The 16,387-nt window shown below is 41.9% G+C and overlaps 1 protein-coding gene across 1 annotated transcript in view; it reads right to left on the reverse strand.

The window, feature by feature from the left end:
- Positions 1 to 4,149: 4,149 nt before the first annotated feature.
- Positions 4,150 to 16,387, reverse strand: part of enah (ENAH actin regulator) — a gene marked incomplete at its 5' end in the record, with an annotated part of 66,728 nt that continues 54,490 nt past the window's right edge. Inside the window, 3 exon segments of the mRNA XM_080024345.1 lie at positions 4,150 to 8,125; positions 8,510 to 8,567; positions 8,952 to 9,033. Of these exon segments, the coding sequence (XP_079880471.1) occupies positions 8,088 to 8,125; positions 8,510 to 8,567; positions 8,952 to 9,033 (178 nt within the window). The 3' untranslated portion in view covers positions 4,150 to 8,087.

Below are 16,387 nucleotides of genomic sequence, written 5' to 3' on the forward strand. Positions count from 1 at the left end.
CTGCCAAAAATGACCAGAGCGGGGACCTCCCTCTCTGTCTTTAAGAAGCACTTGAAGACCCAGCTCTTCAGTGAGTACCTCCTGTCCTAACCTACAATTACTTAGCACCACCTTGCAGTATTTATTGTTACACCAATGTTGTTGTTACACTAATCTCTGTCGCAATGTAGCTGAATGTTATTCTCCCTTGTAAGTCGCTTTGGATAAAAGCGTCTGCCAAATGACTAAATGTAAATTTAAATGTGATAACATTATAACATATAACATATTATAACATTATAACATATAACAACATATTATAACATATAACATCATATAACAACATATGACAACATATGACAACATATAACTATTATAACATTATAACATATAACATATTATAACATTATAACATATAACAACATATTATAACATATAACAACATATAACATCATATAATAACATATAACAACATATGACAACATATAACATATTATAACATATTATAACATATAACTACATATTATAACATATAACAACATATTATAACATATTATAACATATAACAACATATTATAACATATAACAACATATAATAACATATAACATCATATAACAACATATGACAACATATTATAACATATTATAACATTATAACAACATATTATAACATATAATAACATATAACAACATATTATAACATATTATAACATATAACAACATATAATAACATATAACATCATATAACAACATATGACAACATATTATAACATATTATAACATTATAACAACATATTATAACATATAATAACATATAACATCATATAACAACATATGACAACATATAACATATTATAACATTATAACATATAACAACATATTATAACATATAACAACATATAACATCATATAATAACATATAACAACATATGACAACATATAACATATTATAACATATTATAACATATAACTACATATTATAACATATAACAACATATTATAACATATTATAACATATAACAACATATTATAACATATAGCAACCTATAATAACATATAACATCATATAATAACATATAACAACATATGACAACATATTATAACATATAACATATTATAACATATAACAACATATTATAACATATAACAACATATTATAAAATATTATAACATATAACAACATATAATAACATACACATATAACAACATATAATAACATATTATAACATATAACAACATATTATAACATATAATTTAATAACATATAATAACATATTATAACATATAACAACATATAAGAACATATAACAACATATAATAACATATTATAACATATAATTTAATAACATATAATAACATATAAAATTATATAATAACATATTATAAGAGATAATAACATATAATATAATAACATATAATAACATATTATAACATATAGCAACATATAATTTAATAACATATAATAACATATAACAACATATAATATCATATAACAACATATAATAACATATTATAACATATAATAACATATAATATAATAACATATTATAACATATAATAACATGTAATATAATAACATAACATATAATAAAATATACATTTACATTACATTGATCAGACGCTTTTATCCAAAGCGACTTACATTTGCTCAAACACCGACGGACGCAGCCATCAGGAGCAATGAGGGGTTAAGTGTCTTGCTCAAGGACACTACAGCATGCTAGCAGGAGGAGCCTGGGATCCAACCAGCAACCTTTAGATCACTAGACCACCAGCTCTACCTCCTGAGCTACCATCCCCCTAATAATATAATATATAATAAATATATAATAAACATATAATATAATAACATATAGTAACATATAATAACATATAATATAGTAACATACAATAACATATAATAACATATCATATAATAACATATAATAACATGTAATAACATATCATATAATAACATATAATAACATATCATATAATAACATATTATAACATATAATATAATAACATATAATACAATAACATATAATAACATATATTATAATAACATATAAAAACATATAATAACACATAATAACATATAATATAAAAGAATATATAATAACATATAATAACATATAATCATATATAATAACATATAATATAATATATAAAAACATATAATAACATATAATATAATAACATATAATAACATATAATATAATAACATATAATAACATATAATAACATATAATAATATATAATAATATATAATACATATAATAATATATAATAACATATAATAATATATAAGAAAATATAATAACATATAATATAATAACATATAATAACATAATATAATAATATATAATATAATATATAATATGATGTAATATAACATAATATAATATAATATAATATAATATAATATAATATAATATATGATATAATATAACATAATATAATAACATATAATATAATTTTATAATATATAATATAATATAATATAATATAATATATAATATAATATAATATAACATAATATAATAATATATAGTATAATATAATATAATATAATATAATATATAATATGATATAATATAACATAATATAATAATATATAATATAATATATAATATAATATAATATAATATAATATAATATAATATAATATAAAATTATATTATATATAATATGATATAATAAAACATAATATAGTAATATATAATATAATATAATATAATATAATATAATATAATATAATATATATTATGGTATAATATAACATAATATAATATAATATAATATAATATAATATAATATAATATAATTTAATATAATATAATATAATATAATATTATATAATATCATATTATATACCTTAATATAATAATATATAATATAATATGATATAATATAATATAATATAATATGATAAAATGAAAATATAATATCATATATCTATGGTCTATCCAATGCTCTGAAAATCGAAAATGAACAGAGATTCCAGACTAATACCCACCACCCACCACCCTGTCCAGCTTGTTGCAGCTCCACCCACCACCCTCTCCAGCTTGTTGCTGCACCACCCACCACGTCAGTCACGTGGAGCCTCCAAGCTTCTTTATGTTTTTGTGTGAGAAGTCAATTTTATTATTTTTATTCAACTGGGCGCGGCTACGTGCACAGCTATGCATTTGAAAGGAAAGGCGGACCCCGCCACCAACGGAAACAGGAAATAGAGGAAGAGGAGCGCGTGCAGGACGGTGATAGGTTGAACAGCTGCTTCTCGTAAAGCACCAGATAAATGAAGCATCAAACGTGGGATTTTTTTTGAAACACAATAATCTTCTGGATCGCCGATTTAAAGCAACGGTCGCTCGGAGATGCAGGATGCTCCACCAAACCACTCCCTGTTCCCTGAGCCGGGCCGCAGCAGCACCTCTGGATCCGCAGAGCGATGACCGGGCGTCCTGGGACAAGACGACGTTCCCGTCGCTCACAGGGGCCAGAGCTGGAAAACCCGGGTTCAGAACCCGGAACTCCACTCCGGGATTGTTGTGGATCTGCTGATTAGCGTCAACTCCAACTGATGGAAGCGGCTGATCAGGGTGTGGCTGGAGTAAAAACATGGTGGGAGGGTTTCCTCCCACCATCCAAAACACGTGTGTTTGGGGTTAATACTCCTGTCGGTACCCCTGAGCAAGGCACTGGCAAAAGAGCTGGAGTTGGTCTGTGATGGGGCAAATGCAGTTGACACATTTGCTGGATCCTACTTGTACAACGACAATAAAGAGATCTTCTTCTTTCTGGACCTGGAGAACTGGGGAGAATCCCAGTACAAGTGGGATAATGAAGCCATTTTTTAATATCAGCATGAAGGCCAACTAAAAGGGATCAACCTGAAACATTTAAAATTCTATATCACGTCTGCATCCATACTGTGTTCACAACGCACCGGAGGTGGACAATCCCGGGTCCAGAAAGTAAAACTCCGGCTCCCATGTTTTCCCTCCCTCCATTACTGTAAATCCATAGGGTTGGCTCTAAATCCCGGAGTGGAGTTTGACTTCCTGAACCTGGGCTTTCCTCCTCTGCGAATCACACATCCCATCAACCGCCCGACCCCGTCGTGCAAAAATCTGTAAAACAAGGAAAATAAACTTTTACAAAAGACATTTTCACTCGATAAGCGGCTGTTGTTCATGTATTGCATTTTTTTTATTTCATTTGCTCAAACAAAAGAATATGTTAGCTTGTAAGAAAAGTCTAATTAACATGACGACAGTATGGTACAATATGAATGAGATAAGAATCGCGGATGTGGAAACCCAGCGGGACGTTTGCAGCCGAAATGATCCCAAATCAAATCAAAGTGAACTCATTTGGCTCGGCTCGGGCTCGTACTTCAGTAAAAGTGGAAAAAAAACAACAAAAGAAACAAACAAACACGTGCGGTTCCAGATTCTCCAACAGAACAGAATCCTCCCTGACGCACTGGCGAGGGAACGCGGACCTCGGTTTGAGCATCCCAACGAGGGGAACACACCTTAAAAAATAACAATAAAAAGAAAGACACGTTCTCCTGTGGAAATGAATAAATGTTGAGAAGCAAAAGGAAACATCGAGGAACGACCTGATCCTGATGCAGGTCTGGGGGTCAGAGGTCACAGGAGAAATCAAACTAAATAAGCATCACTACTCACCTTCTAATAGAGATATTATTATTATTATTATTATTATTATTATTATTATTATTATTATTATTATTATTATTAAATGCAACTTGAGAACAAGGCACAAACCATCTAGAGCCAAACAGATAAACCACCTCAGGAAGGAAAGAGAGGAAAGAGTTCTGTGGAGAAAAACAAAAAGGTCCCTCCTCCTCCTCCTCTTCCTCCTCTTCTTCTTCTTCTTCTTCTGTCGTTGAGCGTTGTTCAGTTTATTTAGTTCAGTTAATTTTTTGGGGAAACGGGCGCTGCAGGGGGCACTGCAGGGGGCTGCAGGGGGCTGCACGGGGCTGCACGGGGCTGCAGGGGGCTGCAGGGGGCTGCACGGGGCTGCAGGGGGCTGCACGGGGCTGCAGGGGGCTGCAGGGGGGGCTGCACGGGGCTGCAGGGGGCACTGCAGGGGGCTGCAGGGGGCACTGCAGGGGGCTGCAGGGGGCTGCACGGGGCTGCAGGGGGCTGCACGGGGCTGCAGGGGGCTGCAGGGGGGGCTGCACGGGGCTGCAGGGGGCACTGCAGGGGGCTGCAGGGGGCACTGCAGGGGGCTGCACGGGGCTGCAGGGGGCTGCAGGGGGGGCTGCACGGGGCTGCAGGGGGCACTGCAGGGGGCTGCAGGGGGCACTGCAGGGGGCTGCACGGGGCTGCAGGGGGCTGCACGGGGCTGCAGGGGGCTGCAGGAGGCGTTGCACAGCCAACACACGCTGAGAGATCTGATCAAACCCTGTTTTCTACTTTCAACCAGTTTTCTTTATCTTTCTGAGTTTAATTCCTTTGACTTTTATTATTATTTTTCTCCTTTAAAAGACCAAAAAGGGCCTGTAAATGACACTTTCCTGATTGTGATTAATCTCAAAATAATAATAATAATAAGAAGAAGAAGAAGAAGAAGAAGAAGAAGAAGAAGAAGAAGAAGAAGAAGAAGAAGAAGAAGAAGAAGAAGAAGAAGAAGAAGAAGAAGAAGAAGAAGAAGAAGAAGAAGAAGAAGAAGAAGAAGAAGAAGAAGAAGAAGAAGAAGAAGAAGAAGAAGAAGAAGATCCGGCAGCATTTCCATGGCGACGCGAGAGAGGAGCGACGGTCATTACGTTGACATGCCCGACACCTCTGACATCAACAGCATAAACAGTACTGTTATTATTACTATTATGTATATTATTATTATTATTATTATTATTATTATTATTATTATATTTATTATTATGTATATTATGTATATTGTGATTGTATTATTAATAAATGCTGCACGCAAAGTGACACTGGAGATTGAGTCTCAAAAATAAAGTTTATTAATTATTACTACGTTTTCATGTCATCCACCGCATTATGAGCCGCAGGGTATGGATATAAATCCAAATATTTTTGGGGCTTCTATTCTGGAGGAACACTATAACTATGTGCAGTTTTAGTATTTGTGTGGACGTGTGTGTCTCTCTGGATGATTGCACATCAAGCTTCTCATCAAGGAAAAGTCACGGACCCACATCGAAATAAAAGGACAGAAAAAAAAGAGAGAAAAACGACTTGAAACAGAGAGAATCCAGCGACAGGAAGCAGCTTCTCTCCGGGACAGGAAGCCAAAACAGCAAGTCATCTTAAGGTGTTTGACGGCGAAAAGAAAAGAAAGGCAAAGGACGATGAAGCATCATCACCATCCTCATCGATAAGCACCGATGAGGCAAAACGCCACAATCACGTCTCCATGGAAAGCGTCTCCTCCGGCTTCCCCACGTCCCAAGTGCAGCTTCAGGAGAAAAGACAGAGAAGCAGAAAGGTGACGCGGCGGCGACGCGGGATCCTTGAGTTTTGGTAGAAAAACAATTGGAAACAGAAGCCAAAGCGGTGGAGCGGAGGCTGTGGGCGGAGGCTGTGGGCGGCCATGTTTGCTGGCGCGGGCGCTACGAGGGAGGCGGGCGGGGCTGGAGCGGGATGCTACACTTATTGCTCTGAATAAACCCGGGTTGAGGCGCTGCGGTGCGGTGGCGTCGTCACATGACCCTCGATCTGTCCTTAAAAACTCAACCCACCCGGCGGGGGAGAGAGAGAGAGAGAGAGAGAGAGAGAGAGAGACGGAGAGAGACAGAGAGAGACAGAGAGGGAGGGAGAGAGACAGAGAGAGGGAGGGAGAGAGAGAGAGACAGAGACAGAGAGAGGGGGGGGGGCGAGAGAGAGCAAGAGAGCGACAGAGAGACAGAGAGAGAGACAGAGAGAGAGACAGAGAGAGAGAGACAGAGAGAGAGACAGAGAGAGAGACAGAGAGAGAGACAGAGAGAGAGAGACAGAGAGAGAGACAGAGAGAGAGACAGAGAGAGAGACAGAGAGAGAGAGACAGAGAGAGAGAGACAGAGCGACAGAGAGAGAGAGACAGAGAGACAGAGAGAGACAGAGAGAGAGAGAGACAGAGAGACAGAACCACACACCTGACCGGGATTTCAAAATAAGAGTCCTCTGGTCGGCGAGTTGTGACGGGAGCAGTTACGTCGCCGCCGGACGCCACGAGGAGCCGGGTTGAAACGAGGAGAAAACCAAACGTTGCCGACGCTTCCGATCCAGCTACACCATGTGGCCGCCGTTCCCACGGCAACGGACATGATCATTTACATAGGTTGTGTTTTTCTTTCTGCTAAACACCTTCCTCCTCATCCTCTCTCGTGTACATGTTCAGGTGAAAATAGTATTTTAAGGAAGACGAGCTTTGCAGTGTCCATACGTGCACGCACACGCACACACACACATACATGAACGCATACACCCTCAGGCACGCTCGCTACCCCGATGGCATTATGGGAAAAAAACAGGTTTGTTATGCGTCCTCTGTACGTGACGCTCGGAGTCGTCCCTTGTGCGCACGTCAGACGGTTACTGCGGTAACGTCTGGGATGTACTTTAGTGTTTTTAACGTATTTGTTTCGAGTCGTCGCGGGACAGAGGCCTACGTCACGTTTGCATACAACATATTTGACGTCGGTGTGTAGTGTCCGTCCCCCAGCGCGAGGAGGGGGGTGGGGGTACGGGGGCGGGGCCTAAGGGGGCGGGGCTCGGGGGGGTCGATGCTTTAGAAAAACGTTGACTTTTCAGTTGAGTTTCAGCAGCTCCTGGTGAACGTCCTTCCTCCAAATCAGGTTCATTTTCATCTTCATCTTTGTCGTAGTCATCATTGTGGTCGCTGTCGCCCACTAGGGGTCTCCATGTCCTGTGGGTCTCTATGTCCTGTGGGTCTCTATGTCCTGTGGGTCTCCATGTCCTGTGGGTCTCCATGTCCTGTGGGTCTCCATGTCCTGTGGGTCTCCATGTCCTGTGGGTCTCCATGTCCTGTGGGTCTCCATGTCCTGTGGGTCTCTATGTCCTGGGGCTCTCTATTTCCTGGGGGGCAAATGTCCTGGGGTCTCCATGTCCTGGGGCAGGAATCTATGCGGAGCTGGACTTCCCCAGCTCCTCTCTGATGGCTGCGAGAGAGAGAAGGTTGGTGATGATTCAATGATGATTTATTGAATTATGATCAATGTTGAAATTCAAATATTGGAAGCAAAGCAACAGACAGACAGGCAGGCAGACAGACAAATAGGCAGGCTGACAAGCAGGCAGACAGACAGACAGGCAGGCAGACAGATAGGCAGGCAGGCAGGCAGACAGGCAGGCAGACAGACAGGCAGGCAGGCAGGCAGGCAGGCAGGCAGGCAGGCAGGCAGGCAAGCAGACAGACAGGCAGGCAGGCAGGCAGGCAGGCAGGCAGACAGGCAGGCAGGCAGACAGACAGGCAGGCAGGCAGACAGGCAGGCAGACAGGCAGGCAGGCAGGCAGACAGGCAGGCAGTTATGTCTCCAAGTTACCATCGATAAGTTCTTCTTTGAGCTTGGAAAGTTCCTTTCTCATCTCGTCCAGAATGTCCTGAAAAATAAAAATATGAATTAAGTGACATCAATTCAATAAAAGTTTGTGGAAATCAGTGGATTGGACTTTATCCAATGCAATGCAGACAGACAGAGAGGCAGACAGACAGACAGACAAGCAGACAGACAGACGGGCAGACAGACAGGATCAAAACCATGAAAACATGGAAAGTCTTCTTCACCTCCACATCTTTTCAGGAATCAAAGCAGAGATTGATGCAGCGGAACAGAGGAAAAGATGTCTGCCTGCCTGCCTGTCTGTCTGTCTGCCTGCCTGCCTGCCTGCCTGTCTGTCTGTCTGTCTGTCTGTCTGTCTGTCTGTCTGTCTGTCTGGAGTCTTGAGAGAGAGTCTGGAGAGATGAAGACCCTGATGAAGACGTACCTGCTTCAAGCGGTCGTAGTCCAGGACGTCGGCTGGTGTGACACCGTTGGCACTAAGAGGCCCAGTGGGAGTGGATTTAGGTCTGAGAGAGAGACAGACAGGAAGACCGTTCAACCAGAGAGAGAGACAGACAGGAAGACCGTTAAACCAGAGAGAGAGACAGACAGGAAGACCGTTAAACCAGAGAGAGAGACAGACAGGAAGGCCGTTCAACCAGAGGGAGACAGACAGGAAGACCGTTTAACCAGAGAGAGACAGACAGGAAGACCGTTAAACCAGAGAGAGAGACAGGCAGGAAGACCGTTCAACCAGAGAGGGAGACAGACAGGAAGACCGTTCAACCAGAGGGAGACAGACAGGAAGACCGTTTAACCAGAGAGAGAGACAGACAGGAAGACCGTTTAACCAGAGAGAGACAGACAGGAAGACCGTTAAACCAGAGAGGGAGAGACAGGAAGACCGTTAAACCAGAGAGAGAGACAGACAGTGGTGCGATAGTGGCGCCGCCCCTAGCGGTCGCCTGCGCCGGCGCTCCGGTTACTTTCTTACTCTTTAGTATTTTTTTCCTTTTTTTATCACAATGTTCGCCAGAAAAACATCAACAATTAACTCATACGGCCGCGATGCACTCATGGATATAAAAATTTCCCTAAACGAACAACTTTGGGACTTTTTATCCGTGGGAGCAGAGTGGCCGGCGGAAATCATACGCGGGAACACTCGCAACAACAACTACAACAACAAAAATGGAGTCGCTGTTCCACGAGCCGGCCCACGGAGGAAGCACCGAGGTAAACGAGGCGGCATTCGGGTCAGAATGAGGACGCAACCTTACCGTCCACCTCTGCCAAGCATCCTTCTTGCTAACGTCCAGTCCCTGGAGAACAAGATGGATGAACTTCGAGCGAGGATTCAATTCCAGCGTGACACGAGGAACTGTTGCGTCCTCTGCCTGACGGAAACATGGCTGACCCCACTGGTGCCGGATGAAGCCATACGTCCAGCCGATGCCTTCTCCGTGTTCCGCGGCGACAGAACGGGAGAGTCGGGGAAATCCAAAGGTGGAGGCGTCTGCCTAATGGTAAACAACCGCTGGTGTAACGCCAACAACACCAAATTCCTCTCCCACTCCTGCTCGCCGAACCTGGAACAGCTGACCATACTATGCCGTCCATTTTATCTCCCCCGGGAATTCAGCACGGTCATCATTACAGCCGTTTATATCCCACCGCAAGCGGACACCGACGCAGCTCTGTCGGTTCTGTACGATGTGTTGTGCGGATTTCAGAACAGACATCCCGACGCGGCTGTGGTGGTGACTGGGGACTTTAACAGGGCCAACCTGAAAAAAGTTCTGCCGAATTTCCACCAACACATCACGTGTGCCACCAGGAGAGACACAACTCTGGACCATTGTTACACTCCTTACAAGAACGGATACAAGCCCGTGTCGCTTCCTGCTTTCGGGAAATCAGATCACGCCGCGATCTCGCTGCTTCCTGTTTACAGGCCTCTGATCGCGCGGGATCTGGTGATGACGAGGGAAGTGAAGCGGTGGACGGACCAATCAGAGGCTGCGCTTCAGGACGCTCTGACTGACGTAGACTGGGACATGTTCCAAACAAGTTCAAGTGACGTCAGCGAGTTTACGAGGTTGTAGTAAGTTTTGTGGCTACGCTCGCGGATGAAATCGTTCCCACGGTGAAAGTTCGGATATTTCCAAACCAGAAACCATGGGTTGATAAATCCATCCGCTGCGCTCTGAATGCGCGCACGGCCGCTTACAACGACGGACTTGGCAACAACATGGACAATTACAAAGCGGCGTCGTACAATCTGCGGAGGGCGGTGAGGGACGCTAAACGGACGTACAGAGACACCGTGGAGCTGCAGATGGAGCGGGGGGACACAAGACGCTTGTGGGAGGGGCTGCGAACAATAACAAACTACAAGAGCAGCTCCTCCCCAGCCACGAGTGTGGACGCCTCCCTGGCCAACCAACTGAACTCCTTTTATGCGCGGTTCGAGTCTGGCAGCAGCACCGCTAGCTCGCCGGCTAATTGGAGCTACACCGCTGGGGACGAGCGCGCACTCTCAGTGTCCGTGCACGAGGTCAGGAGGGCTTTGATGCGGGTGAACACCAGGAAAGCTGCGGGCCCAGACGGCATATCTGGGCGAGTACTGAAGACCTGTGCTAACCAGCTAGCTCCGGTGTTCACTACAATATTCAACATCTCCCTGGCTGAATCAGTGGTCCCATCCTGCTTCAAGAGGTCCACCGTCGTTCCTGTCACGAAGATCGCCTCTCCAACCTGCCTGAATGACTACCGTCCGGTGGCCCTCACCTCGGTGGTCATGAAGTGTTTGGAGAGGCTGATTAAGGATTACATCTGCGCCTCCCTCCCCCGCACCTTGGACCCGTTGCAGTTCGCGTACCGGCAGAACAGATCCAGGGATGACGTGGTCTCCCAGGTACTGCACACCACGCTCACGCACCTGGATGGCCAGAAGGGGGCCTATGTGAGAATGCTGTTCATTGATTACAGTTCAGCTTTCAACACCATAGTCCCCACCAGACTGGCTGTCAAGCTGAAGGAGCTCGGACTGAATGCTCCACTGTGCGCCTGGATCCTGGACTTCCTCACAGCCCGCCCCCAGGTGGTCAAGGTGGGGAAGTACATGTCAAGCTCCCTCACCCTGAACACAGGATCCCCCCCAGGGCTGCGTCCTCAGCCCCCTACTGTACTCCCTGTACACACATGAATGTGTGGCCAGGTCCAGCTCCAACACCATCATCAAGTTTGCTGACGACACCATTGTCATGGGCCTGATCACCGACTGCGATGAGAAGGCCTACCGCGAGGAGGTGGCTGACCTGTCACTCTGGTGCCAGGACAACAGCCTACACCTGAACGTCAGCAAAACCAAGGAGCTGATTGTGGACTTTAGGCGTGGATCACAATCGAGGACGCACGCGCCCTTGTGGATTAATGGGACTTCTGTCGATAGGGTGAGCAGCTTCAGATATCTGGGAGTCCACATCACAGAGGACTTAACATGGACTGTTCATACAGACACTCTGGTGAGAAAGGCGAGGCAGCGTCTCTACCACCTCAGGCAGCTGAGGAAATTCCGGGTTCATGAAGGATCCTCATCACCCCAACAACGGACTGTTCCAGCTGCTGCGTCAGGCAAGAGCCTCCGCAGTCACACAGCGAGAACAGAGACTGAGACTGAGTTTTTTCCCGCAAGCCATAAGAACTGTCAATGCTGATCTCACCAGGGGTCCTAACACATAGGCTCCACTACCTACTGTACTATATGTAGCATACTGTACTGCATACTGTACTGCATACTGTACCGCATACTGCGTCACTGTTCAGGGTTGTTTGTGATGCCGTATTGCTGCGCCGTACTGTTGTATACTGTGCTGTATTATCCCAAACACTACCTCACTTTATTCACATTCACATGCCACTTTAAATGCACATATCTGTACATACATAGGCATATTCCCTCTATCTATTCCATTTTATTTAATTTATTTTTATTGTATTTTATTCTATATATTTTTACCTTATTCTATAAGTATTCAACTTACTGTATTACGTTTTAGGAGTCAGTTAGAATTTTTCAGTTTAGAATTTTTTACTTTTATGTTTTCCTAGGACATATTGTGTGCTATCACCGGGTGCGTTGCATTACATTTCACTGCATATATGTATGAAAGTATGTATATGTATGTGACAAATAAAAATCTTGAATCTTGAATCTTGAATCTATACATATACACATATATATACACATATATATACATATATATACATATACACATACATATATACATATATATATATATATACACATATATATACATATATTCATATATACATATACACACATTTATACATATATACATATATATACATATATATACATATACACATATATACATATATATACACATATACATATATACATATATATATATACACACATATACACATATATATATACATATATACATATATAAATATATACATATATACATATACAGTACATATATACACACATATATACACATATATACATATATACATATATATACATATATACACACATATATACACATATATACATATATACAGTACATATATACACACACATATACACATATATACATATATACATACACATATATATATACATATATATACATATATATACACATATATACACACATATGTACACATATATATACATACATACATATATATACATATATACACACATCACACATATAAATATATATACACATATATACACATATATATACACATATATACTCATATATACACATATATACAATTATATACATATATACACATATATACATATATACACATATATATACACATATATACATATACACATATATACACATATATATATACATATATACACATATACACATACATATATACACATATATACAAATATATACAAATATATACACATATATGCACATATATATGCACACATATATATATACACACATACACATATATACACACATATATACACATACACATATATCCACACAGATACACACACACACAGGGTCTTATCTGTGAAGCCTGCTCTGCTTGTTTCAGGATGATAACAGTTCCAGTGCAAAGCGCTTTGGGCAGCGTCTCACTTCACTTTACAACATTCAAAACGTAAACGTTCCAAACTTCCCAAACTTTCCAAACATTAACATTGCAAACATTACAAATGTTTCAAACATTCCAAACGTTCCAAACAAAAACATTCCAGTCATTCCAAACATTCCAAACATTCCGAACATAAACATTCTAAACATAAAGGTTCCAAATTTTCCAAACATAAAGGTTCCAAACATTCCAAACTTTCCAAACACTCCAAAAGGTCCATACATTCCAAATGTTCCAAACATTTATGTCCTGTCCCGAAAAGGCGCAAACAAACGTTTCAAACATAAACGTTCTAAACATTAAAAACATTACAAGCATAAACAGTCCAAACATAAACTTTCCAAACTGAAACGTTCCAAACATTCCAAACACTCCAAAAGATCCATACAATTCAAATGTTCCCAACATTTGAAAAGGTCCAAACAAATGTTCCAAAAGTTCCAAACATTTCCAATGTTCCAAAAGTTCCAAACATTCCAAGCGTTCCAAACATTCCAAACTTTCTAAACATTCCAAACACTCCAAAAGATCCATTCATTCCAAATGTTCCCAACATTCGGAAAGGTCCAAACAAACGTTCCAAGCATTTCAAACGATCCAAACAATCCACAGGTTCCAAACATTCCAAAGGTTCCCAACATTCCGAACGTTCCAGATATTACAAAAATTCCAAACATTCCAATGTTCCAAACATTCCAAAAGTCCCAAACATTCCCAACTCTCCAAACATAAACGTTCCAAACATTAACAATATTTCAAACATAAACGTTCTAAATATAAATGTTTCTAACTTTCCAAACATTTCAAACAAACATTCCAAACGTTCAAAACATAAATGTTCCAAACATTCCAAATATTCCAAACGTTCCAAACAAAAACATTCCAGACATTCCAAACGTTCCAAACATAAATGTTTCGAACATTCCAAACATTAACTTTCCAAAAATAAACCTTCCAAACATTCCAACGTTCCAAATGTTCAAACATTCCAAGCGTTCCAAACTTTCCAAAAACTCCAAAAGATCCAAATATTCCAAACATTCCGAAAGGTCCAAACATAAACATATTAAACGTTCCAAACATTCCAGATGTTCCAGATGTTCCGAGGGGAAAAGGCCAACACACGCCTCCATCACAGCAGGCAGCGATGGGAGGAAGGAGGGATCGTTTGGAACGTGTGTCTGGGTTGGTGTCTCTACCTGCTGGAGGTGTTCCTCCACGGAGCCTCGCATCTGTGAGGGCAGCAGAGACACCGGCTTTAACCCCGCCCTGTTTGACCCCGCCCTGTTTGACCCCGCCCTGTTCGACCCCGCCCTGTTTGACCCCGCCCTGTTTGACCCCGCCCTGTTCGACCCCGCCCTGCTGCGTTCTCTTTGAAACACTTGGGGGTTTGAAGGAGACCCAGCCTGAGGAACAACCCGTCATCTGCAGACACTGAGCGCTCCCATCCCAGGACCTTCTGGACCTTCTGGACCTCCTGGACCTCCTGGACCTCCTGGACCTTCCGGTCTGAACAGGGATTCCCAGCAGGTGTTGACAGCAACAGGGCTCCTCCAGCGTTCCAGGTTCCTCTAAAATGCTGCTTTTCCAACTCAAATCGCTCAACTATCACAGACCTGTAGACGGTGATTCCCAGCCCTTCTCATTCCTCTCCTCAAACCCTTCATCTGGAAGAACAAACTCCTGTAGAACTTGGGCCACGTTCACGTTCTGCTCAATTTCAAAAGATAAATCCTCAAAAACAAACAATTTCACAGATTTCAAAAGGAAAACGTGACATTTCACAGCGATGACACGAGTTAAACGTCTAAAAAGATCCAGCAGCTCCAGACGCAGCGTCTCCGGGGAGGCAGCCACGTCTCACCCCGTCTCACCCCGTCTCACCCCGTCTCACCCCGTCTCACCCATCAAATAAAAACAACTTCATCTAAACACCCAAGGGAACCTCAGGGAAACCAGCTGAACAGGCTGAACAGGCTGAGCAGCCTTGAAATACTTCAGACATTTGCTAAAGAAAGGCCAGAGGGTGCTTGAGCAAGAGCACGCCTTCTTATATCTCTATACTGAATATATATCTATATCTACTGTATATCTATATCTCTATATATCTATATCTATCTCTATATATATATATATATACTGTATGCATGTATATATATATACTGTATGTATGTATATATATATATATATATATATATCTACTGTATATATATATAGACATATCTCTTGACATGAAGCCCCGTTCCTCCAGCACCTCCCTCCATGCTCGTACATAACGCTCTCGGACTCGTTTCCATTTGTTTTTGCAGGTTTCCGTGGCGACACGCCACCGCCCCACTCTCCCCTGCTGAGAATATTGGTGGCAGCGACGCTCGTTCCTCCGTCGTTGCAGTTGGATCCGAGCCTGCGGGCGACTGCCTGAGGCAGGCTGGTTGCTGCCCTCACTGGATGCCTGCTGAACTGCACCTTGCAGACGCTCAGCGCTCATTTGGACCCTCAAATGGAATGCAGGCAGCGCGGGGCGGCCATCTTGCGTGGGCGCTCGCCCCGTTAGAAGCGGGAGAGTCAGGGCCTTCAGCCGGCGGGCCGCACCTCGGCTCCGGCAGCCCGTCAGGTTAGAGCTAGCCGGCGGTAAAGCTCGACCGTAAACTAGTTAGATGATGTTCGGTAGCGCCCCCTGCTGGCATGGAGGAGGCTCCACTGACAACGTGAGGAGAGAAT

This window comes from Zeus faber, assembly GCF_960531495.2.
Source record: "Zeus faber genome assembly, chromosome: 2".
Taxonomy (NCBI): domain Eukaryota; kingdom Metazoa; phylum Chordata; class Actinopteri; order Zeiformes; family Zeidae; genus Zeus; species Zeus faber.